This window comes from Zingiber officinale, chromosome 5A (assembly GCF_018446385.1).
Source record: "Zingiber officinale cultivar Zhangliang chromosome 5A, Zo_v1.1, whole genome shotgun sequence".
NCBI classification, from domain to species: Eukaryota; Viridiplantae; Streptophyta; class Magnoliopsida; order Zingiberales; family Zingiberaceae; genus Zingiber; species Zingiber officinale.
The window spans coordinates 9,409,539-9,436,049 of record NC_055994.1 but is presented as its reverse complement, the minus strand read 5'-3'; the positions used below and the strand labels follow the sequence as shown (position 1 = coordinate 9,436,049).

The 26,511-nt window shown below is 38.9% G+C and overlaps 1 protein-coding gene across 1 annotated transcript; it reads left to right on the top strand.

The window, feature by feature from the left end:
- The first annotated feature begins 14,068 nt into the window (after positions 1–14,068).
- LOC121979403 lies at positions 14,069–18,363 on the top strand. The gene is made up of 6 exons (XM_042531395.1): positions 14,069–14,293; positions 15,106–15,271; positions 15,368–16,663; positions 17,012–17,069; positions 17,154–17,412; positions 17,731–18,363. The coding sequence occupies exons 1-6, from the start codon at positions 14,069–14,071 to the stop codon at positions 18,361–18,363; spliced, it is 2,637 nt and encodes an 878-aa protein (XP_042387329.1).
- Positions 18,364–26,511: the final 8,148 nt, after the last annotated feature.

The following is a 26,511-nucleotide window of genomic DNA, read 5'->3' as shown; positions in this document are numbered from 1 at the left end:
CTAGCTAGCACGGTGACGTCGATCGTCACTGGTTGTCCTATCGAGCAGGTCTCCCTAGTGGCATACGTGGATGGGGCAGTAGGAATATCACTTCCGGAAGACTGGAGAGCACCCATCATCAGGTTCCTCCAATCCGGAACCTTACCAGAAGATCGCGAAGCTGGATGAATTTTAAAAAGAAGAGCTGCTCAATTCACTATGGTTGGTGAACACTTGTATAAAAAAGCCTTCTCACGCCCTTTGCTCAAGTGTGTGGGTATCGAGGATGTCGAATACATCCTTCAAGAGGTACACAAGGGCTCTTGCGGAGGACATCCGGGCGGACGATCGCTGACGAGGAAAATCATCTTAGCAGGGTATTTTTGGCCGACACTCCAAAGAGATGTGAGCCGGTCAGTAGCTACTTGCTTAGCCTGCCAAAAATACAATAATCTGACTCATCGACCGACCGTCGAAATGAAAACATCAACTGTTTCATGCCCATTCGATCAGTGGGAATGGACATAGTTGGTCCTTTTCCCATGGCAACCGGTCAAAGAAAATTCCTGCTAGTGGCTGTGGATTATTTTTCGAAATGGGTAGAAGCCGAGCCACTGCCCAAAATAACCGAACAGATGGTCAAAAAGTTCATCTGGCAGCATATAATTTGTCGGTTCGGCATTCCACGTCAGCTCATCTCGGACAACGGGCGACAATTCGTTGGTCAGGAGCTTGAAGAATGGTGTAAAGGATACGACATCGAACAACACTTCACTTCCGTGGCATATCCTCAAAGCATGGTCAAGCCGAAGTAGCCAATAGAGAGATCCTGCGAATTCTACGTGTTCGGCTCGATCACATGGGTGGCAGCTGGGTGGATGAGTTACCTAGCGTGTTATGGGCGTTACGAACGACTCCCAAGGAAGGAATTGGTTTCACGCCATTCCATTTAGTATACGGAGGAGAGGCGGTCGTCCCAGTGGAGGTCGGGATAGAGTCTGATCGGATGCTTCGTTATGACGAAGAAAACAAAGGAAGGCGACGGATGGAACTTGACATGGTGGATGAAACGCTTGATAAAGTAGCCGCCCGGCTAACAGCTTACAGGCAAAGGATGCGGCAGAACTATAATCGCGGGGTAATCCCTCGATCCTTCCAGGTGGGTGACCTAGTATGGAAAAGGGTCAAGCCGGTCGGGGACGTCAAAAAGCTAGAAGCTCCATGGACGGGTCCATTCAAGGTCATAGAAAGGCTGCGGTCGGGAGCATACTACTTGGAAGATGTGGAGGGAAGGAGGTTAGATAGGCCGTGGAGCGCAAATCACCTCCAACCCTATAGAGCCGGATTAGAGGTGAGTGAATAAATTCATGTACACATGCCCGCATGTATGTTTCTTTGGATGAAGGAAGAAAATAATAGGATTGCTCCCAAACTCCTTCCCATTAAAACGCAACTCGCTTCATCGACGGTCGAGCGGCGACCTTAAACCCTCGCTTCATCGACGATCGAGCGGCGACCTTAAACCCTCGCTTCATCGATAGTCGAGCGGCGACCTTAAACCCTCGCTTCATCGACGGTCGAGCGACGACCTTAAACCCTCGCTTCATCGACTGTCGAGCGCCGATTTTCAGCGCTTGCGTGATCGGTCAACAAGTAAAAGCAAGACAATCAACTAGGTACATTCAAAGACGAGCAAAATATTAAAGAAAAGCGTCACAGATAGCATAGAAGTGAGTCATGTCATTGGAGTTTGTGCCAACCGGATACACACGGTGGCCAAATGAATACAATCCAAAACATTATTTAGTGAATTAGGGGGAGTTCGAGGGTTCACTCCAAGTAATCCAAAACATCGTCAAGAATGGAGGTGTTAAGCTGGTCGTGATCAATCGTGGAGCTGGGCAGGTCGGCAGGTAGATGCCCCTTTTTCTGGAGTTGGGCAAAGATGTTCTCCACGGCGTAGCCGAAGAGTTGAAGAGCACGATTGACGAACTTATCCTCGAAAGTGTCAGACCGGATGTAAGCCACCTTCATCTTTTCGAAGCGACTGGGCTCATTTTCTTTGTAGGTCACCAGGGCCGACCGGGCGCTCTCTAAGTCCGCTTTTACCACCGCCAGGTCGGCGTCTTTGTCGGACAGCTAGCTTCTTAAAGTAGCCTCCTCAGACTCGCGAGCTTTCTGCTCGGAGAATAGCAGGCCTTCAACATTTTTTAACTTGTCTTCAGCTTGCTTTAATTTTTGCTCAAGAGCCCGGGCTTCCACATTCTTCTTCTCCAAATCCTCGACAGCCCTTTGCTTGCGGTTGATGGCTAGGGTAATCTTGCCCTCAAAGGTGGATATCTCTTTTTTAAGTCGGTCAATGTATCCGGCTTGCTCAACGCTCTTGCCCCGCTCGGCAGTCAGTAGTTCCTCGCTCTTAGCCAGGTCGGCCTGCAGTTGAGATACCTGGGTGTCATTTAATCCATGAGTGGTTCCCAACTGGCCAGGTGCTTCTTGTAACCGTTTCAACTCATCTTCCACGAAGGCGAGCCTCTGGCTCATAGCCAAGTCGTCTACCCAAAACTGTGGAAGTCAAAAGCGAGAGCAGGAGTGGGTTATAAGCAAAGATAAATTGATAAGTGCAAAGGTCAAAAGTGAAGCTTACCCCGGTAATCTGCTTAGTAAAACTGTTGGCTAACATTCCGGGAGGAGCGGCGGCCGCCCGGGCGCGGGCATCTTCCCATATTTCCGCTAACTGGCCTCTGATAATAATACGGTGTTCAGTCTGATCGGTCGATCCGACTGGCACTGAAAGGTCTTCAGTCGGAAGGTGTAGCGTGGCCGTTACGTGTCTCCGACGAGCTGTGGCCGGATGGGAGGAGACTGATCGGCCCGCACAGGAGGAGGTGGTTGTCAGATTGATGCTGGACCTCAGAATGCGGCCTTGAGCCGATAAGGGCGGCAAATTAGCGACGGGAGAGTCGACGAGGGGGTCGGATGGTGTGCGGTCTGACGAAACGTGGGTGTCCTCCGACGACATTGGGCCAGAAGCGCCAGTCCGGCCAGCTACCCTTTCAGCTGAAGTCGCCGAGCAAGCAGCTTGTTTAGCCCGGCGCCTTTTACGTGCATTCTCGAGCGGCGCTTCAGATTGTGAGCCCTCCTCCGGGACAAGTTGAGCCGTCGTGTGCTCTGCGATTGGCTCTTCCACCGCCGCTGAGCTGACCGACACGACATTCGACTCCCCTCCCGCATCCTGGGTAAGCCCTTGAGTGGGCATTGGCTGCTCGGGAGGATCTGATGGTTGAAACCCCCGCTTGGCCAGGACTTCAACCACTACCTTATCAATATCGGCATTAGTGAGTTTCGATTGCCTGATCAAGAGCGCCTTCATCATGATGTCAGCTGTAAAATAAAAAGAGAAATCAGTTAGATAAAGAAGAAAAAGGTAAGGGGATTATATACCTAGGTTGACTGGCTCAGATGGGCTAATCGGGCTAAGACCGAAAAGGGCCAGAACTCCTTCCTCCAGCAACTTGTGAATGTTGAACTTCTGACCGGTCAGCATGGAAGCAGCAAGCAAATAAGCAGGAGTATTCTTGTACCGAGGCAAGGGGGGTTGAGGACCCAGGGAAAGTTGCCAAGTAGTCTGGAAGGAGGGCCGATCGGGGAAGAGTATGAAGAATAAATATTCTCTCCAATGTTTATTGGAGGAAGGCATCCTGTCAAAAAAGACCAAGCCCGGTCGGGCTTGTAAGAGGAAAGTGCCTGGCTGATCGGATAACTTGGGGTAGTAAAAAAAGTGGAAGATCGAAGGGGTTAGAGGAATGCGATGTAGTCGGAACAAGATAATTACCCCGCATAGAAGACGAAAGGAGTTGGGAACTAGGTGAGAAGGGGATAGACCGAAGTATCTGCAAAAATCGAGGATGAAGGGGTGAAAAGGAAGCCGCAGACTGGCAGTAAATTGGTCGCGGAAAAAGCAGACACAGCCAGTCGACGGAGCGGAAGGACGATCGGTGGCTAGTGGGACATGTATCTCGTAGCCAGGAGGGAGTTCGAAAGTGTTGGCTAGGGTTCGGGCATCATCTTCGTCAAATCGTGACTCCATAGTCTCATACCAAGGACCCGAAAAAGAAGAAGGATGCGACGTACTAGCCATGATAAAAAGGAGAGAACGAAAGAAGTCGGGAGAAAATGCAAAAGGGAAAAGAAAGCAGAAGCAAGAACAGAAGCCCACCGGAAAATCACAAAGGACCAAGCAATAAGGCGTTATGGACGAAGATAATGGACTCACCCAGAATAGGAATGACAGGAAGCAGAAAGATTCACTGAAGAGCACGGGAAAAATCGCTGAAAGAGCACTAACGAGGTCGCCGGAAACGAAAGCAAGAAAGAAAGAAGACAGCGGCGACGAGCTTATAAAAACCAAGAGACTTCGCTCAGCCGTTCGATCAACAGCACAGACACCTAGAAGCAGATCCAGCCGTTTAAAATTCAAATGAACCCAAAGGTCACATCCTAGCCTGTCGCCTCAAACGTGCGTCATCAGGGAGGGACATGTGGCGTGCATCGATAGGGCAATTGTCAGAATAATTAAAGAAGCATGTGGCATATTAATGCGCCAGAATGATACGCTTTCCTAGAGATTTCGCGGAGATTACCTAGGCAACGGTCTCATAAGCCGACCCAACAGGTTATGCAGCTCGGGCAGTCATCCATTCCGGCCGATTGGCCTGCAAAGAGCACTTCGTTGAAAGGAGAACCAAGGCCAGGTAACCGAGTGCTGGCCAAGGGTCACAGTCGACCCGGCAAAGGAGGTCTTTTTGCACCAGTTGGTCCAATCAGTTGGACTTATGACCTCCTTCGACTAGACTTAAAGGGGGGCATGTGATCCGGTGATGGCGTAGGGTGGGGCCCCTTCACTGGGGAGGTTCAACGATCGGATGATCGTCAAAGACAAAGGAGAGTCAGCTAAGAGACGAGCCGGGCGACAGGCCCATGTGGCTGAGCGACGGGGTAAACTCGCGAGGGTTAGGCCGAGCCCACAGCCTAACCAGGCTGAAGAGTTCAAAGAGGCCGATCTGAACCTAGGACGAGCCGAGAGAATGAAGCCCAATCCAATCGGAATATATATATGTAGAATGTCACAGAGCGGGCTGGCCGGATAGATCAAAGGAAGTACCATCAGATTAGCGGCTGACATTTAAGAAGAAAAGGGAAATATGTCTTAAACATCATTTTGGGAGTCAATGCCGTTGGCTGACGACGCGAATGGACAGGAAATCGTACGGACGAAGATTGCGCCGCCCTAGCAAAAATGCGTCTGCCCCTTTAAGGTAAGGTGTCAGGGATCCCTTCCCGATGTTAACTATTGAGGAAAACGTGGGAAGTCACGTCCGCTCGGGAAGTGTGTAGTCAACCCATCGAAGCTCTATATAAGAAGAGGAGTGGTTATCCGCGGAGGTACGCGCAAAAACGCTTCTGAGCACCACTATTTCAATTCTTCATTCCTTTCTCTTTTCTGGGAGCCGATTGTGTGACTTGAGCGTCGGAGGGCCGTCGCCGGAAACCCCCTCCCGGCTTGGCACTAACGACTTGTGACTGCAGGAGCGAGACGTTTCCACCACACGCGGAGGAGCGAGGCGTTTCCACCACACGCGAAGATCCACATCAGCGGTATTTCCCGACAGCCGTCCACTCAGCTTCGGGGCAGGATCAACTATGTTAATACTTCAAATTCCATGTGTTACAATGAGATTCACGCGCTCTAACCTTTAATTTTCGTGTTTGGGTAAAAGGATCTATCAATAACAATAATTCCGTCTTTTATTATTATGGGAGACTTGAAGAAATTATAGAGGTTGAATGTCTTTCTTTATTTATAAAAATGTGTGTGTTATTCAAATATTTTTGGTATGATCTGACTCCAAGAACAAGAACCAAAATATATTCAAACTATAATTTAGTTAAGGTTAATGCAAACAAAAAGTTCAATAAGTTTAAACCTTTCATTTTTGCGATATAAGCGAGTCAAATTTTCTATTTTGGATACTTAACGAAGAGAAAAAGGTTTAGTGAATAATTAGCAGTTTGTCGAATGAAACCTCGCTCGACAGAAATATCGAACTCCATCACGACCCAAAACCATGATGCGTTTTAAAATGAAGAAGTGGAGATACATTCAATAGATTCTCATATTCAATTCACATCTTAATTACTTGCAGATGTTAATGTACCTTACGAGGAAATATATAATGGAGAGATGTCCAGTAGTGAGGAGTTTGTTAAACTAATAGAGTCTAGCAAGGAGAATCTACCAAATGTTAATGTTAACTATTTAGATTGTAATGCTAATTAAATAATAACATTAATGTTCATCAATTCAGTACTTGTAATTGTTTATTTTTTACATGTAGATCTCACTAGTTGTACCATATTAGACATTATTGTTCTGATTTGATTATTATTTCAAATATGCATTGTTATAATTATTGTGTAGATATAGACATATCAGATCAATTCACTACAAGAAAACAGTCCTATTGTGACATTTTCTTAATGACATTTATTAAAAAATATAATTATAAATATATTTTAATGACACTTATTAAAACAGATTAACTTTAAAAATAAAATATCTAATTAGACCTTTTATAGTGACAAATTTTATAAATGTTGTTGGTGCAATATCCTTTAGGTCAAGGTTGACTGAGTTGACCAAGCTTGGGTCTTGGTCATAGTTTCGATATTTGAAAATACATGTAGACACATGGACAATGCAGGTGCAGTTGTTCATGTAGGGAGATTCTGATCAGGGATTGATCAGTGTGATTGAAGGAGAGTCAAGTAGGTCAAGAGTGACCGGATACCTGATTAGGAAGTCCTAACTGGTATGTTAGGCAGCAGAAGTGAAAGTCCTGGTGAGTGAAGCCAGGCAGAAGGAAAGCCCTAGTGAGTGAAGCTAGGCAGGTGAAAGTCCTGGTGAGTGAAGCCAGGTGAAAGTCCTAGTGAGTGAAGCTAGGCAGATTGGAAATCCTGGTGAATGAAGCCAGGTGAAAGTCCTAGTGAGTGAAGCTAGGCAGATTGGAAATCCTGGTGAGTGAAGCCAGGTGAAAGTCCTAGTGAGTGAAACTAGGCAGAAGGAAATCCTGGTGAGTGAAGCCAGGTGAAAGTCCTGGTGAGTGAAGCCATGCAAGGGAAAATCCAGATGGATCAAGGATGATCAGACATCTGGTGGAAGTCCAAGTAGGACAAGAGAGTGACCGGATACTTGGCACGACGAGTAAAAGTCCAAGTGGGTCAAAGGGATTGACCAGACACTTGGTGGGAAGTCCTAGCAGGTCAAAGGAGTGACCAGATGCTAGGCATGATGTATCAACAGGTCAAGGTTGACCGGATGTTGGTTTGAGAGGCTTGGGACTTGGTTTTGGGCAAAAACCAAGTGCTGGATCGATCAGTGGATCGATCCAGGAGCTGGATCGATCAGTGGATCGATCCAGGCCTTTCCTAGCGAACAGAGAGCCTCTGGATCGATTCGTGGATCGATCCAGATGTCCAAATCGATCAGTGGATCGATTGGGACGCGGCTGCTTTGCGCGATAAGCGTTGGATCGATCCGTGGATCGATCCAGGCGTTTTTCCAGAGCACAGAGGATCGATCCAAAACCTCCCCGATCGATTGGGAATATTCGAATCGATCGGGATCCGACCGTTGCGTCGTATTTGAGCTGCAGGCGTGCGTTGGCTGCAGGATCCCTTCTCCGATTCACTCCAGATTTCTCGCCAGCTCCTCCACAGCACTCACTAAGCTCAGATCGCCAGTTCTTGAAGGATCTTGGAAGTTTTCCAAGTCAAGAGGCGGATCAAAGCCAAGAAGAGAAGCTAGGGTTAGGGTTTATACTCATTGTAAGCTTGTAAGCTTGTATTTCTTTTATCCTTTCCCTCTCTTCTTGTATTGAGTCTTGTAGGGCTTCTCCGCCCTTGGTAGTTACCATAAAGGAGAGTTTTATTTAGTGGAGGGTGTGTGTGTTGGTGTGGATCCTTGGATTAGTCACCTCTTGTGAGGTGGATACCAAGTAAACCAATCGTGTTAGCGTTGTGTGATTGTTTCTTTGTATTTCCGCTGCATATTCTTGAAGAAACAAGCAACGCCAAGCACCGAGCGAATGCGACGAGCTATTCACCCCCCCCCCCTCTAGCTACTTTTGGTCCTAACAAGTGGTATCAGAGCGAGGTTGCTCTTCACCGGAATCACCGCCGGAAGGGGCAAACATATCAAGAAAAGCTAGAGGGTGAAGAAGTTGGAGCAAATTCTTCAAGTTCAAGACTTTATCAAGCTCAACTTCAAGATGCAATTCCAAGATGGGCTTGGATTTGACACAAGGGTGGCTCCACCATACACTTCTACGAGTTTCGATTCTTGGAAATCAAGAATCGAAAATTTTCTTATGATGGAGATAGAGCAATGGTTTGCCCTAATGGAAGGCTTCGAGGCTCCAAGAAATTCAAAGGGCAAAGTTTACAAGAGGAGCAAGTGGAGCCAAGAGCAAGTCCAAAGGTGCGAGGCCAATGACAAAGTGACCAAGCTCTTGGTCAATTTATTGCCAAGCACCATCCTTTGCAAAATTGGAGAATTTGAAGATGCAAAGGAACTATGGAGCAAATTGGCCAAGCTTCATGAAGAGATCCCTCCACTGTACAAGAGCAAGAAGTATCCAGAGAGGGTGACTCTTTGGAGCAAGATCAAGAGGAGGGCTCCGAGGTTGAGAGATGCTCAACCTCCGAAGAAGAGGAAATCCAAGAAGCTTCATCCTCAAGGGAATGCAACGAAGGGAACAAGGAGGGAGCATACTCCTTGTTTCATATTCAAGATGATGAAGCCTCCACCTCTAGGATTGAGGGGGAGCAATCCTTGGTGACGCCGGATCAAGAAGAAGGAGAAGCTTCTACATCCGGGTCAAGAGATGAAGAGATTGAAGAAGCTTATACCTCTACGAGTCAAGAAAAATCAAATGGAGGAGAATCAAGATCGGATCAAGAGGAAGCTTCTACCTCCGGATCCAAAGGAAAAGATGTCACCCCTACAAGCAAAGGTATAAATATTTCAATTAAAAATAAAAATCATATTATATGCTTTGAGTGTAGGGAACATGGGCACTACAAGAGCAAGTGCCCTAAATTGGCCAAGAAGAAGGGCCAAGTGGCACAAAAGGGCAAGGCGAAGCCCAAGGAGACCATTCCCGGAACAAAGAAGAGCAAGGAGCATATCATATGCTTCTCTTGCAATCAAAAGGGGCATTACCGGAGTCAATGCCTCAATGGGAAGAAGATGGTCAAGGCTCAAGGAGGCATTAGTCAAGGGGGAGCCTCCAAGGTAAAGAAGAGGGTAACATTTATTGAGCCTACTCCTTTACATTATGATAAAAAGCATGATAGTTCTAATTTTTATCATTTTAATGCGATTTACCATAAGAATAGGAAGCATGAGGGCTTTAAGGAAAAGCATGTGGCCCTACATGCCAAAACTACCCAACCTAAGGTTAGGAAGGTAGATAGACACTTGGGCGGGAACACTAAGGAAAATAGACACATGCCCAAGATCAAAAATGCTCATGGACCAAAACCTAAGGATTTAATGATAGAAAATCAAGTCTTGAGGTCAAGACTTGACAAACTAGAAAAGACCCTAAAAAGGATGGAGAATATCCTTAAAGGGCAAGATGAGCAATACCTAGGGCTAGGAGCACAAAGGTCATCCAATGGCTATAGAGGTTTGGGATACAAAGCCAAAGCTAAAAAGGATGTGCCTAGTTATCATAGGGTTCCATATAGCTATGGAACAAACCCTAAGTCTAGAGGTCAAGTCAAAGATACAAGGGAAGATATCCCTAGAAGTATCTTTGCAACCAAAGTGACTAAGACTTCTAAGAAGTCTAAGAAAGTCACTAACAAGGTCACAAGGGAGGCTATCCCTAGAGTTGACCTAGAAAATGTGACCAAGGCTTCTAAGAAGCCCAACAAGGTCACTAGGAAGGTATCTAGGGAAGTTATCCCTAGTGAGTACCTAGAGCATCCAAGGAGCACCAATAGGTGTTGGGTTCCTAGGAGCATCTTCTCTACCCCATAGATGGGTTAGAGAGTGTCAACTCCGATTAGAAGGGTAGTTAACCCAACTTTGAGGAAATTGACACTCAAGGAGCATTTTCAAGGTTTTAGTTAACCTTTGAAAATGAAATGGACATATTGATTACTCCTTGAAAGAGTAAAATGTGTCTAATGGTGAAAAATTGATTTTATCTTAAAATGGCACAAATTGGGAAAACCTTGAGAAATACCAAGTTGGGATTTTGGTATTCTCTTGGAAATTTAAGGCAATCCGGGCCTTGATTTATGTGGTTACTCTTGAGGAAAAATGGAATATGCCAACATTTGAGGACATGTTTATTTTCAATTGGCATACATTAAATCAAGGAAATTAGAAATGCCAATTTAGGCTTTGGCATTCTCTTGAAGCACTTTAGGGCAATCTAGGTTTAAGTTGTAAGTTTAGCTAAGACTTTAAGGATACTTAGATAGTTAATCTAGGTATATTTTATTTATGTTAAATCTTGCCATGATTGTTTGCCCATCATATGCCATGACATCATATCTAGTTTTGCATTCATGTTTTATTATGAAAAATTCAAAAATACCATGTCATGACATTCATACATCATGTAGTTATAGAATATTTTTCTTTTGAAAATTATTTTATTTTGATGTATGCCATAACATAATCATGCGTTAAATTTAATTCCTTGTAATTAAGGACAAATGGCATTTAACAACACTTATTGACAAGTGACATCCTAGGTGGATGTCTAATATTTCTAAAATGCCTAGATAGATATGCATGATCCCTAGATTAGGGCAAAAACCAAATTTTACATCTCACAAAGACCTATAAGATGACTTGTATGTGTTTTGTCCACAATAGATACAAGTGAGATGTTAGGATGATGAACAAAACTCAACATGTTGATTTAGTGCATTCTTTTGAGTTTTTAGGTTCATCAAAACACATAGTTATGTGTTTTCCCATCATTGGGAAAGCTAATGTACAAGTCATGTGCATTAAGCCCAAGGAACATGGTGGGATATTGGTTTGAAAATGTTTTCAAAATGATTTTGGAAAACCTTGGTGAAGGCTATCTTTTGATAGTAATCACCATTGAATAGTTAGACACAATCTTGAAGAAAACACTAAAGTTTTTGCAAGTTTTCAAGTTTGTGTCAATCTTTGAAAATATGAAGTATTTTCATAGAAAACTATTTCTCCTTGATAGTATATGCCCTAAATAATGCCTACACGAAATTTCATGATTTTTGAATTTTTGTAGAATTTTCTAGGGGTTTCTGAAGTTGGCTGATTTTGAAATTCAGCTACTATCAGAGCTCCGATCGATCCATGGATCGATTGGAGTGCCTGAATCGATCCGTGGATCGATCCAGAAGGCAATTCTCGCGAGCAGAAGCTCACTGGATCGATCAGCCGATCGATCCACACATCCTGAATCGATCAGTGGATCGATTCAAATAGGTTGAATCGATTGGAACCCAACTCCAATCGATCCAGGACGCTGATTTTGGCTGGGAAGGTCTGATTTCAACACTCTAAACCTATTTTAGTCAATGTAACCATTCCTAACCCCTCAAAATACATTTGTATACATAAAAAGGGTGTTTTCATGTTGAAAACAAGGATGGATTGGTTAACGAAGACTAAGTAGAAGTTTAGGTTGAGGTTGTTTCAAATATTGAACATTTAAACCTCAAAACTTCTAAAATTTGGGTTTCCTAAAGGTTTAGGAATTCCAAGTCATTGTTGGTGCAATGATAGAAGTTACCACCATGTCTTTAGGGGGAGGGACTCTTTAAAGACATGAAAAATTATTTTTCATGAACCTTGGAAGGTGGTTAACCTTCCGTTAAGAACATGCTCAAGGTTGAGCGTTTGAACTTTAATGGGGAGTGGATATCCTCATTGTTCAAGTGGCTTCAAGTGGATAATGCTCAAGGATGGACATTTGCCTACATTGGGGGAGAATGTAGGGTTAAGGTTAATGAAGGGTATGAGACCTTCATTATCGTGTTGACCACAACGAGTGAAGTTGTGAACAACGATGAGCAACTCTTCAGGGGGAGAGTTTTCAACAATGGGGCATTTGTTGAAGTGTGCCTAAAATTGAGGCATGGGTTGATGTGTGCTCAAAGATGGTTTGATGTGTGCCAATAGGGGGAGAATGTGTGGTTTAAGCTAGGCTTTCATTACCTATGGGGGAACTCATAGGGGGAGAATGAAGGGAACCAACATTTATACTTTTGGCATGAATGGAGTTAAGGCTATGGGACTAGCTTAACTCAGAATGGTCCTAACTTAAAGGTATTGTCAAACATCAAAAAGGGGGAGATTGTTGGTGCAATATCCTTTAGATCAAGGTTGACTGAGTTGACCAAGCTTGGGTCTTGGTCATAGTTTCGATGTTTGAAAATACATGTAGACACATAGACAATGCAGGTGCAGTTGTTCATGTGGGGAGATTCTGATCAGGGATTGATCAGTGTGATTGAAGGAGAGTCAAGTAGGTCAAGAGTGACCGGATGCGGATGGTATGTTGGGGCCGAATCTTAGTGGGTGAAGCCAGGCAGAAGGAAAGCCCTAGTGAGTGAAGCTAGGCGGTGAAAGTCCCGGTGAGTGAAGCCGGTGAAAGTCCTAGTGAGTGAAGCTAGGCGGTTGGAAATCTGGTGAGTGAAGCGGTGAAATTCCTAGTGAGTGAAACTAGGCGAAAGGAATCTGGTGAGTGAAGCCGGTGAAAGTCCGGTGAGTGAAGTCGAGCAGGGAAAATCCGGATGGATCAAGGATGATCGACATCCGGTGGAAGTCCAAGTAGGATAAGAGAGTGACCGGACTTGGCACGACGAGTAAAAGTCAAGTGGGTCAAAGGGATTGACCGGACACTTGGTGGGAAGTCCTAGCAGTCAAAGGGTGACCGGATGCTAGGCATGATGTATCAACAGTCAAGGTTGACCGGATGTTGGTTTGAGAGGCTTGGGACTTGGTTTTGGGCAAAACCAAGTCTGGATCGATCGATGGATCGATCCAGCCTTCTACTGCAGAGCCTGGATCGATTCGTGGATCGATCCAGATGTCCAAATCGATCGGTGGATCGATTGGGACGCCGCTGCTTTGCGCACTGGTCGATCCGTGGATCGATCCAGGATTTTCGAGCGATAGGCGCTGGATCGATCCGTGGATCGATCCAAACCTCCGATCGATTGGGAATATTCGAATCGATCGGGATCCGACCGCTGCGTCGTATGCGTTGGCTGCAGGATCCCTTCTCCGATTCACTCCAGTTTCTCGCCAGCTCCTCCACTCAGATCGCCAGTTCTTGAAGGATCTTGGAAGTTTTCCAAGTCAAGAGGCGGATCAAAGCCAAGAAGAGAAGCTAGGGTTAGGGTTTATACTCATTGTAAGCTTGTAAGCTTGTATTTCTTTTATCCTTTCCCTCTCTTCTTGTATTGAGTCTTGTAGGGCTTCTCCGCCCTTGGTAGTTACCATAAAGGAGAGTTTTATTTAGTGGAGGGTGTGTGTGTTGGTGTGGATCCTTGGATTAGTCACCTCTTGTGAGGTGGATACCAAGTAAACCAATCGTGTTAGCGTTGTGTGATTGTTTCTTTGTATTTCCGCTGCATATTCTTGAAGAAACAAGCAACGTCAAGCACCGAGCGAACGCGACGAGCTATTAACCCCCCCCCCCCCCCCCTCTAGCTACTTTTGGTCCTAACAAATGTCATTATACTTATAAATTAATAAGCATATTAATTTTATTAGAGTTGATTTTTTTTACCCTAAATCATTAATACGCCGTCTCCTTCTCTGCACGCCGTCTTCTTCCTCCCTACACTGTTTGCTTCCTCCCTCTCCATATCACAGCGTCGTCTCCTTTCTCTCTGCAGCAATCAAGGATTTCTTTGCGGAAAGGTAACTTCAACAATTTATTTCTTCTTCAGCAAAAAAGAAAATATTCCCTCGCCGACGAGGAGGCACAGAGCGTCAGTCGCTTGAAAGATGCCAGTGAAGGAACAAGCATCGGTAGCTCATGAGGCAGCCGTTGCCTTGCCAGGCAACGAGCAGCCGCGTCTCGTGTGGCAGGTTCACGAGCGGTCTCATACGAAGCGGCCATTGCTTCGCCAGGCAACGAGTCGCTGCTTGGTGTGCGGTCGATTCGAGTGCGACCACGTTGTTGCTAGGCATGGTAGCGGTCATGAACGCATCACTGCCCGACGAACAACTGTGCGTTGCTGCCTCGCCGAGTAGTGATTGCTCACAAGGCAGCCATGAATGCCTCAGGCTTCTGCATGCATGCGCCCGATTAATTTTTTTTTTTCAAATCATTAGCCACCATGCATGCATGTGTCTGATTAATTTTTTTATCAGATCAAGCCAATGGTGACAACATACTTGCATGCAAAGTTACTATTTAAGTTATTAATATCTATAGAAATTTTGATATATAAGATCTTCTTGAAATTATGACTTGACTGAATATCTGAGAAAGTATTTAATTGTATTTGATGCTCAATTTTAAAATAACTATAGCATCATTGTTTAATTAAAACTTCTCATAATTATACCATGCTACTTGTGATATAATCTTTCCCCCAAATTTAACTAGTTATGCAACTCTATTATACAACTGATTATGGATCTTATCTCTTATATTAGATAGTTATGTCAATATTAGTATTTAGTCGATTTTTTAGTACACCCCATGCATTTTTTAATATTTGTATGTTATACTTATTTTAACAAGTGTTTTTTGTAGAATTATTATGGATAAGAGTTGGATGTTTTTACCAAGACAAACCATGGAATATAGAAATTGAGTTGAGAGTTTCTTACATTTTGCATTTGCTAATGCAAACATAAATGGAATGATTTTATGTCCTTGTACACGGTGTAAAATTGGTATATTTGTTTCAAGAGAAATTGCCTATGATCATTTAACGGTCGATGGTTTTATCAAAGGTTATACTCACTGGATAGCTCATGGAGAGATAGCATGTAGTGCATCTATAAACTCTACTTTTGTTCCATCACAAAAGGATGCAGATGATATGCATGGTTTAGTTTATGAGACATTTGGGATGCCAGAGCATAATGATAATATAATTAGCACACCAGAATTTGAAAATGATAAGGAGATTCCAACTGAAGAGGCTGAGAAATTCTATAAATTAATTGATGATTCACAAAAAGAATTATATCCAGGTTGTAAGAAATTCTCAAAACTTGCATTTATTATTCGTTTGCTTCACTTAAAGTGTCTTGGTAAAATTACGAATAAGATTTTTGATATGCTTTTAGATTTGTTGAGAGAAGCATTTCCTAATGCAATGAATGATTTGCCTAAGTCATACTATGAAGCAGAGAAATTGATGAAGCAATTAGGACTTGGTTATGAAAAGATTGATGCTTGCCCTAATGATTGTACTTTGTTTTGGAGGTTGGATAAAGAAAGAATTCAATGTAAAACATGTAATGAGCTCAGATGGGAAGCATCCGAAAATGATCCTACTGGTGAGAAGAGAAAAATCTCACGTAAGGTTTTATGGTATTTTCCAATAAAGCCTAGATTACAACGTTTGTTCATGTCATCCAAAACAGCATCCCATATGAGATGGCATTCTGAATCCCGCACAAAGGATGGTTACATGCGGCATCCAGCTGACTCCCCAGCTTGGCAAACATTTGACCATAAGCACCCAGAATTTGCAAAGGATCCTAGAAATATAAGGCTTGGTTTAGCATCAGATGGATTTAATCCATTCAAAAATATGAGTACAACACATAGTACGTGGCCGGTTATTTTAATGCCATATAATCTTCCACCATGGATGTGTATGAAGCAACAATACTTTATGTTGTCGCTATTGATACCTGGCCCAACTGCTCCAGGAAATAATATAGACATCTACTTGCAACCACTTATTGCAGATTTGAAAGACTTATGGGAGATAGGAGTTCAAACATATGATGCATCAACTAAACAAAATTTTCAATTGCATGCAGCATTACTATGGACAATAAGTGATTTCCCTGGATATGCCATCTTATCAGGATGGAGTACTAAAGGACAACTTGCATGCCCAGTGTGTCACAAGTTTACACATTCACAATGGTTAAAAAATGGTGGAAAATATTGCTATATGGGTCATCGTAAGTTTTTAAATAGTGATCATGCATTTCGGAAAAATGCTCAATTTTTTGATGGCACAGAAGAATATGGAAAACCACCACCCAAACTATCAGGAAGCATGGTGATAAATAAGTTGAAAAATTCTAAATTTACATTTGGGAAAACAATTAATGATAATTCAGCACTACCATTCAATTGGAAAAAATTCAGTATTTTCTTTGAGTTACCGTATTGGAAAGATAATGTGATACGTCACAATCTTGACCTTATGCATATTGAAAAGAATGTATGTGAATCTATTTGTGGGACATTGTTGAATATGGAAGGAAAAACGAAAGATAATCTTAAAGCACGACTTGATTTACAAGAAATGGGGATAAGATCATCACTTCATCATATTGAGAAAGGACAAAAGAAAGTTTATTTACCTCCAGCATCTTTTTCAATGGGAAAAAAAGAGAAAGGTATATTTTGCAAGGTCTTAAAAAAAATTAAAGTTCCAGATGGCTATGCATCCAACATATCACGATGTGTTCAAATGAAACCGCCAAAATTAGTTGGTCTAAAAAGTCATGATAATCACATTTTGATGCAACAATTGTTGCCAGTCGCACTACGAAAAACTTTATCTAAATCAATTCGGATTCCTTTGATTAGATTAAGCAGATATTTTCGAGAGTTATGTTGTAAAGTAATTTCTCCTACGGATATGGTTAGTCTGACGAGAGATATTGCAGTGATCCTATGTGAATTGGAAAAGATTTTTCCTCCCTCATTTTTTGACATAATGGTTCATCTAACTATTCATTTAGCTACTGAAGTACAACTTGCCGGGCCAGTTCACTACCGTTGGATGTATCCAATTGAAAGGTAATATATAAATCTTGTTGATGTTATTTTATTTAAAATATTTTATTTGATAAATAATATAAATTATTGTGTTTTTGACTTAAGGTACTTGGGGGCATTGAAGTCTTATGTTCGAAATAGAAGTAGGCCGGAAGGATCTATTGCTGAAGGGTATTTAGCTGAGGAATGTTTGACCTTCTACTCTTTATATTTAGCAGATTATGTAGAGACAAGATTTAATCAATCATCAAGAAATGATGATATAAATATTGAATCAACATTCTCAATAGATATCTTTAACATCTCTGGTTATGCACTTGGAAAAGTCATTGCAACTAAGTTTGATACTGAGATATTAAAGAAGGCACATCAATATGTGTTATTTAATTGTCATCAAGTACAATCTTATATAGAGTATGTTTTTATATAAATCATGGTGTTTAGATATATAACTATTTAAGTCATCATTATATACAAAATTAATATTATTAATTTGCAGTGAACACCGAAGAATTATGAGTCTTAGTCATTCTCGTCTTCCACCACACCAAATTGAGCGTATACATAGTGAAACTTTTGCCTCATGGTTTGCCAATCATGTAAGTTGTATTGTAATAGTTATTAAAAATATATGTTACAATTATTTTCAAATATAATTGATTAAGTATTTCTTGTATGATAGATTGAAGATGCAAATCTTGTAGAAGATGATCCCGTGTCAAATGATTTGAGATCAATCGCCAGAGGCCCTAATGTCATTGGGATACGATATGAAAAATTTATTTCAAATGGATTTAGGTTCCATACAAAGGAAGTGGAGCGTAAGAGAAAAACTCAAAACTGTGGTGTAACTGTTAGAGCAACTACTTCAAGTTATTCAAGTGTAAAAGATCATAATTCAGTATTAAGTGAACTTGATTATTATGGAATTTTACAAAATGTGATTGAGTTAGATTATGGAGGAGGCCGAAAAGTTGTTTTATTTGAATGTGAGTGGGTCTCCAAAGGCAAACGATTAAAATTGGATGAGGATGGTTTTGTGTTGGCCAATTTTAAAAATGTTAGGCATAATAATGAGCCTTATATTTTAGCATCTCAGGCTATGCAAGTATTTTACGTGGAAGATCAAATTGATTGTGATTGGCATGTTATTATCACCACTGATGCACGAGCGAAGTATAAAATGCAGCCTATGGCAGATGTTGATACATATCTTCAAAGTTATATGTGTAATTCTGAAGACTGCAATGAACATGAAGAAGTGGTTTGGGTTCGTGATGATATTGCAGGAGTGGAAATTGATAATGATTTATAAGCAAATTTTATCTATTCTATGCACTTATGTTTAGTCAATTATCATTTCAATAATAGTACAATGAATTTTTTATTCTTTTTATTATCATTTTTAACTTTTTATATGATATAAGTGGGTTTATAATTTTTTTAGTGGGTTTATATGATATTAGTAGTAATGCACTTGGAAATGCCATTAAGTATTGACATTTTTTTATTATCTCTATTTAATGATGTTTTATGATGTTGCTTCACTATTAATTAACACACGCTGTTTCACTGTTGGCTCCGAACTATTGCTTTAGAAGTTGACTTTTGTCAAAAAAAAAGAGTAAATAAATAACCTTCTTCTGGATTTTCTATGGATTGGAAATCTATGGTTTATGTGATGGTAGATGCATTCTTTCTTGTTTCTCTAATCTAGACAATTTATATGGACATAAAATTGATGATTTATCTGGGAAAAGAGGTACTCTCTCTGATAGTAGGTGCATTCTTTCTTCTTTTTTTTTTCTTTGAATGATTTATTATCTATAATTTGTAATTAACTATTGTTTGTAGTACGAATGGCTCCTAAGCGTCGAAGTAAGAGGAAATCTCATTTTATACTTCAACCTGAGGTAAATATGCAACCACCAACTATGAGTACAAATCACACTGATCAACATTCAATTGAGCAAGGTAATATCTCATTTTATGCATCACAAATTTATTACCTATTTGAATTCAATTCTTATTTTTATATTTTTATTGGAATCAATACTTTTACAGATAGTCAAAATATACAAGGTACGTTGAATAACCAAAGAGATACACTTTCAAATCAACTTCATGTCGATGTGCAAGATAATATCCCATATGTTGAAAACATGACTTTAGTTCCAGATCAAAATGTTGATATGAATGAAACATCTAATGAAGGTAACATATATGAACAATATAATAATTTATTATATTATTTTTATTATGTCTTATATATTTTTTTTTTGTGTACAGATAGTGAAAGTGGACTTCATAATATTAATAGGAAAAAAAGATGTCCCACATTTATGAAAGAAATTTGGGGTCGACCTAGCACACTACCACGCATTAAGATTTCATGTGATGATATGGGACGCCCTATAGGAACAAAAAGAAATAAATTTACTGATTTCTTGGGTTCTTTGGCAAGAAATGGTAAGTATTGTCCAATTGATGTGGAAGATTGGCATAAAATGTCAACGGATAAAAAAAAGACATGTTAAATGTTATAAAGGTAACTAAATTACTTTTGCGTAATTTTCATGTTTAAGACTTTTAATTTATGCAAAGTTAATTTGTCTATTTTTTTGAAGGAAAAATACGATCTTCCTCCAGGAACTGAAAATTGGACACTACGATCAATAGCAAAAAAATGGAGAAACTGGAAATCTGAACTAAAAAAAAAGTACTATGATCCAGAGTTATCAATTCAAGTTCTGTTACACCAGAGAGATGAAAGAGCTCATGCAGAACAATATATGAGACTAGTTGCATTTTGGAACACAGAAAAATCAAAGGTAGACAATATGTTTTTATTTAGATTAATAATTTGATTCAAATGTTATGTAGACTTTAATATTGTTTATTGAGTGTAATTAATATATTAGGAAAGGAGTGAAAAAATAAAGCTGCTAGAAAACAAAAGATAATGAATCAGACTACTGGAAGGACATCTTTTGCTCAAGTGCAACACAAATTGGTAATTCTTCTTATTCGTGTTATAATTCTATGTGCATTTGAATGTAGAAATTAATAACTAAATATATTTTTAGGAAAAAGAAAAGGGGCACCCTCCAACACGAGTCGAATTATTTCAGGCTTGCTTTACTCATGCCAATGGAAGTCCCTCAAGTAATGTTGTAGCAGAAAAATTGGTAAACTACTTTATACTCTTCAATTTATTAATTTAAAGTGCTTTGTTTTAATTATCATTATGTGTTAAATAAGTATCAACATGTCATATGTTTGTAAAGGTTGCAATGAATGAACTAGCAAATCAACTTCCTGAAGATTCTAATGATCCAGTGAGTCAAAATGATATATTTGCTCAAATTATCGGACCAGATAGACCTGGCCGAGTACGTATGCTTCGTGATGGTGTTAGTCCATCTGATTTATGGGGAGAAGTTTCTAGTCGTGGCACATGCAATCGACTAGTGATGGAACAGAAGACAAAATTAGAAAAAATGGATGAACAAGTTAAAAAAGCAAGGCCAACATATTGCAATGTTAGAAGCAAAGATTTCTGATCAAACAAACCAAAATCCTATTTCAAATTGCAATAATAGTCAACACACATCATCAAGTAGTAATCCACAAACTTCTATTCTTCCTCGTCCATCTTTACGGGTAAGAGTTGTTTAATTTCTTTTTTTTATTATTATATATTCCACACATCTTTAGACTTTTATTCTCTTTTACACTTTCATGTAGATTGGATGTTCTGTCTTGATCAAAAGTTTATTTGATTCAACAAAAATTGTGGCAAAAGGAGTGCTTCATAGCATGGATCCAAATACTACAGTAGGAAGACAGACACTAGGACCAAATTGGTGTGAAGTACAAGTACAAGTTGTCCTAGAACCAGAAGAGAGTTTAATTAGATCTTATGATTTTTTACAGAGGTTTGAGGATACACTTGGAGGAATGATAGCTTGGCCATATCATTTGGTATGCTTTTAACCTTTCATTGAAATATTATTAATTTATTATATTTATTGTGGTATTATAATTTTAAACAAATATGAAATGTATTTGCAGTTAACAGTAAACAAAGACTACTATTGGGTGGACATACTTTGCATTTTTCTCATTTGGTATGATATCCAATGTTTTGAATTCTTTTATTATCTTTTTTATTTTCATTGTTTTATTTCTCTAATACAAATATATGCATTGTATTTGTAGATGGCAGGTACATGGATTTTGCTTACAATATGATGGTTGAAGATGACCCAATTAATTGTGTTTTTATTTCACAAGACTTTGTTAGTCTAAAATTTAATAGTTTGAGTGTAGTGTATAGTTAGTTTTGGATGTAAATGACTTATCATTAGTATTGTAATTTTTAATTTGACTCAAGTTAGTGTTAGATGAATAAAAATTTCATATTAGCACTTTTAATTGTATTTTATTCTAAATGATGGATGTATTGTGATGATGTATAAATTTTGAATTCAGGTTATATATTCTAAATAATTATTCTTGTAGTGACAATTTTTAATGTCTTTATAAATTATTATAAATGACAATTATTAATGTCATTATAGATTATTTAAGGTGACATTTTAAAATGATCTTATAAATTATAATTACTGACAACTTTTACTGTCCTTATAAAAATTTATAGGACACTTATAAATGTCAAAATAAATGAGTTTAGGTAACATTTAAATGTGTCCTTATTAGGATAATAACAGGATATATATAAATGTCATTAAAATAGGATTTTTATTGACATTTTTATATTGTCATTATATCCCTATATTGTGACATTTTTAAAGTTAGTATTCATTTTGTATAACGACATTATAAAATGTCAGGAATGAAGGAGGATCTAAGACGACATCATTTTATAGGGCGTTTTTCGGTTATGTCACTAAAACTTAAGTGTCATAAAAAATAAATTATAAGGGCATTTATGTGTGTCCTTAAAGACCATTATTCTTGTAGTGATTAGCAGCACCTGGTGGTCAGACTATGTTGCGAATTGCTAGGGGTTGGTAAATATTTGTATTATTAGTAATTTCCAATTCATCTTTTTTTTATTTGTAACCTATTTTGTATACATTCATTTTTTTCATGCAGTTTTACTTCGGTTTGTCCGCGCTCAGCCTGACTGCTTCGCTCGACTAGCTTGTTTGCGTGCCAACTTGCCCGACCTGCCTCTCGCCAGGCCTTTCTGACCGCCCGACTGTACTGTTCGGTCACTCTGGTCCGTTCGTCGACAGAGTCCGATCAACTGCTCTTCGGCACATAGCAGAAATCAACCCCTACTGACAGCCTTAGATTATCCGTTCAAATCATTTTGATTGTAAGTTGAATTTAGATTTTATAATTTTAAAGTCAGTTAAGTTTTCAAAAATCTCCAGCAACATATTGTTTTGTCCAACACTGTATCTTTGAAAATGATTTAATTTATACTTTCTAAAGATTTATTAGGTTTGATATTAAACAAACTTCCCATTATAGACCTTCTTCGCTGTGCCGCTATATGCCGAAGTTGGTATGCGGTTGTCTGTCATGTCTGCTGTAGTTCGAGCGTTCGATGTCCGTAGACTCCATGATTTCTAATGAAAAATAACATCAATAAGCAGTATCTCTAGACTACTTCTTTAGCCCATGGGAGGGTCGGAAGTGTATGATTCACCGTTCTGTTTCTTGCATCCATGACACTTCATTGGATTTGGATCTTCCCAAAGTTGGCTAATAGTTATCAGTGAGGTTCATATTCAACTTATATATATACCACATAGCCCATGCGCGTACCGATATTCCATCGATCCTCACCGTGGACGACGACGATTGGAACTTCAAGGGAATGTTGTCCTTGGCTCCCTCTCTAGATAGAGATTACACTGCCACCCTAATGTTCGACAACCTAAATCTTGACATGAAAGGCTATTGTTCTTTGCTAGTGTAAGAGATGAGAGGTGAATGAGGATATCTTCATGTCTAGAGTAGATATACAATGCAACATTTATAAGGGTAAAATCTACGTAGAGTCATATTTCTATAAGATTGTGACTTATGATCTATCGCACCGCCATTGAGAACTTTGCTGCACTTTGGATTTCACTCACCGAATATGAAATAACTAATTTTTTTTAAAAAAAATTAAAATTTTAAATTAACTGAACTAATTTTTTAACTTCGATTGGTTCAATCAGTTAATTAAATTTAATCAATCTTTTACTCATCTTCAGCTAAGTGAAAAAAAATATGTGACTAATTTTACAGTAAAATATAAAAATAGATTTTAAAAGATATAAATAATACCATAAAAATTAATATCAAAATTGATAGATTTATTTATTAAAACTATGATTCCACAATAATCAAAGAGCATATTATACTTTAATGAAGTAGAGGTTGTGTGTATATTTTTTTTTAAAAAAAATCTCTCTTATTCATCCTACTTAGTTGGATACAATATTGTCCAACTATAGTGACAATGTCGCTTTTGGCGACGGGAGTGACCTCAATTGATTAATTTCTGTTAAATTCCTTAGCGAAAATTGTCTGATGATTTTATAAAACCCAAAGTAAAAATAAATAAATAAATAAATGACTAATCGACGAAAGTTACATCCTATTAATTAAAATTATATCAAGCCTATCTTTGACAAAAAAGTATTTGACAATTTTATATGACTTAAAATCAACGTAAAGGAGAGGTGGATAGTGTATTATATAGAATCATTGGACCAGACCGTCTCAAGGCATAGGTCATTAAGATCTATGCCTAGGACCTCAATTTTATTGAGGCCTATTGATTAATTAATTAAAAATATTGAAAAAATTAAATTAGCATTATTAATATTAATTAATTATAAATGTCTTGCTAATTCATTAATGACACCTTGTCAATTAATTCATTATCGATTCCACTTCCCATTTATACCTTGTACTTATCTTTATTTCCTCATTAATTACTTATCCTAATTTTATATGAGATTTTATTCTGCCTTAAATATAATTGATTTTTACATTAACATATTTCTTTCTTTTTTTTAGTATTACTCCGATTCCCATTTTATTTTGCAATTAGTAATACTATTCTTATAAAACCTAATGAATTCTTTTCTCCTCAATATTTCTTAAAAATCCTAATAGTTCTCTCATCAGTGCATTGTGCCATTTTCTTTTTTCATCAGCGATATTACATGTTTCTCCTTCCTTATCGATGATACTCGCAGAGAACGTCCTTAATTCTCTTCCTTTGCCGATAATATTTTTTCCTCGCTCTTTCTTTTTATTTCTCGATAATAATATGAATTAGAGATTTTTTTATCATAAAATACAAAGTAAAATACATTTGTAAAAATAAATTTTTTAAAATTAAAATTAATAAAGTCTATTTAACATTCTAACTAAATAGATTAAATAATTTAATAATTTTATTAATAAAAAATAAAATTATTATCAAAATACCCATCAAAAAACTAAATTTTATATCAAAATTAGTTTTTAAAAAAATAATATTTAATTCTTTTTAATAACTAATTTTAAAAATATTTTTTTAAAATTATTATTTTTGATCCAAATCTAAATGAAAAATATTTAAAAAAAATAAAATATATTAAAAAAATTTGTTTTTTAATTTTTTTGCCTAGGGCCTCAAGGAATCTTGAGACGGCCCTACATTGGACACTTTTGTTCAAACATGTTAAATTGCTCTAAAAATACTTAATATTTAAAATCTTTTAAAAAACGATAGAGAGCCTTACGCACGGTTTGGGAGAAGGTGAGAGAAGGGCCCAACGCTCGCACTCCATCGATGCTGACACTGACTTTGACACTGACGTTGACTTCCATGTCCACGTCGACGCCAACTTCGACACCAACACCGACTTTGACGTCGACTTCGACTCCAACGCTGACATCGACTTCGACGTCGACGCCGATGTCAACACTGACTTTAACAAATGAGTTACAATTATTTGAATGCGTAAGTCTTAACCAATAAACGTATGCAAGATGCACTGAGTTTTTTAACGCATATGTCTTTAATAAAAGTGGATAATTTTATAACATTATACATTTAACCTTCATTACCCTCACTTTCCTCCCAAATATGATAACACATGTTACGTTAATGAACCTGTAGAAATTAAGAGAAGGAAAAAACTAATCATATTATTAGATCTTAAAATTAACACAGAGTATAAGGTCTTATGTAGTTAAGTTAAGAAATCATAAACTCTATAAAAATAAGGGAAAAGTCCAAATTGCCCCAAAAGCTATAAACAAATAAATATATAATCTAACATCCCCCTCAAACTCACGATACTATAGCTAGAAGCATTGAGAGTTTGTCAGATAAGAAATAAAAACGTGAAGCAGAATGTACCTTGGTAAACATATCAACAATCTGTAGCTTTGAAGGAACAAAAGATAATGTGATTGTGTCAATCTGAAGATGGTGACGTGTAATGTGACAATCAATTTCAATATGTTTCGTCCGCTCATGAAAAACTGAATTGCGTGTAATTTGAATAGCACTCTGATTATCACAATATAACGGAGTAGGTTGATGAAGAGAGACACTCATATCTGCAAGCAACCAACACAACCAAACTATCTCACAAGTAGTTGAGGTCATGACACGATACTCAGCTTCTGTGGAAGATCTAGAAATAACATCTTGCTTTTTACTCTTCCAAGAAATGAGGGAATCACCAAGAAAAATGCAGAAGCCAATGGTAGATTTGCGATCCGTGAGATCACCAACCCAATCCGCATCAGAGTATGCATGCAGCCCAAGAGATGAAGTAGAAGGAAATAAAAGGCTTTGAAATTGAGTGCCCCGAAGATACCTGAGAATACAAAGAACAACAACCCAATGAACTGTAGTTGGTGCAGCGACAAATTGACTAACCACATGAACAACATATGCAATATCTGGATGAGTCACGGTGAGATAAACTAAGCTTCCAACAATAGTTTTGTACAAACAAGGGGCCGGCAAAGGTGAGTCATCAGATGAAGAATATCAAGCATTAGTCTCAATAGGAGTATCAATAACTCTATTATCAGTAAGACGAGCACGCTCAAATAGATTATATATATACTTTGACTGAGATAAAAGATAACCTTTCGAGGAATATGCAACCTCAATTCCCAGAAAGTAGCATGGTATACCCAAGTCTTTCATAGCAAAACAATGAACCAACGCAAACTTCAAGGAAGTAATTCCATCAGAATCATCACCAGGAATAATCATGTCATCAACATATAATGATAAAAGAATATGACCTGCACTCGTACATCTGACAAACAATGTTGAATCATGATTACTAGGATGAAAACTAAACGAAGTAATCACTATAAAGAACTTCTCAAACCAAGCACGAGGTGCTTGTTTGAGACCATAAAGCACGTTACAAAGTCTGCAAACTTCACCAGGTTTGTGTGAAATACTAGGAGG

Excerpts from the sequence above, each read along its gene's own strand:
- LOC121979403 (XM_042531395.1), top strand. The coding sequence starts at position 14,069 with ATGCCAGTGAAGGAACAAGCATCGGTAGCTCATGAGGCAGCCGTTGCC. Across the intron at positions 17,070-17,153 it reads TGGATGTATCCAATTGAAAG|GTACTTGGGGGCATTGAAGT; the intron begins GTAATATATAAA and ends TTTTGACTTAAG. Across the intron at positions 17,413-17,730 it reads ATACTGAGATATTAAAGAAG|ATTGAAGATGCAAATCTTGT; the intron begins GCACATCAATAT and ends CTTGTATGATAG.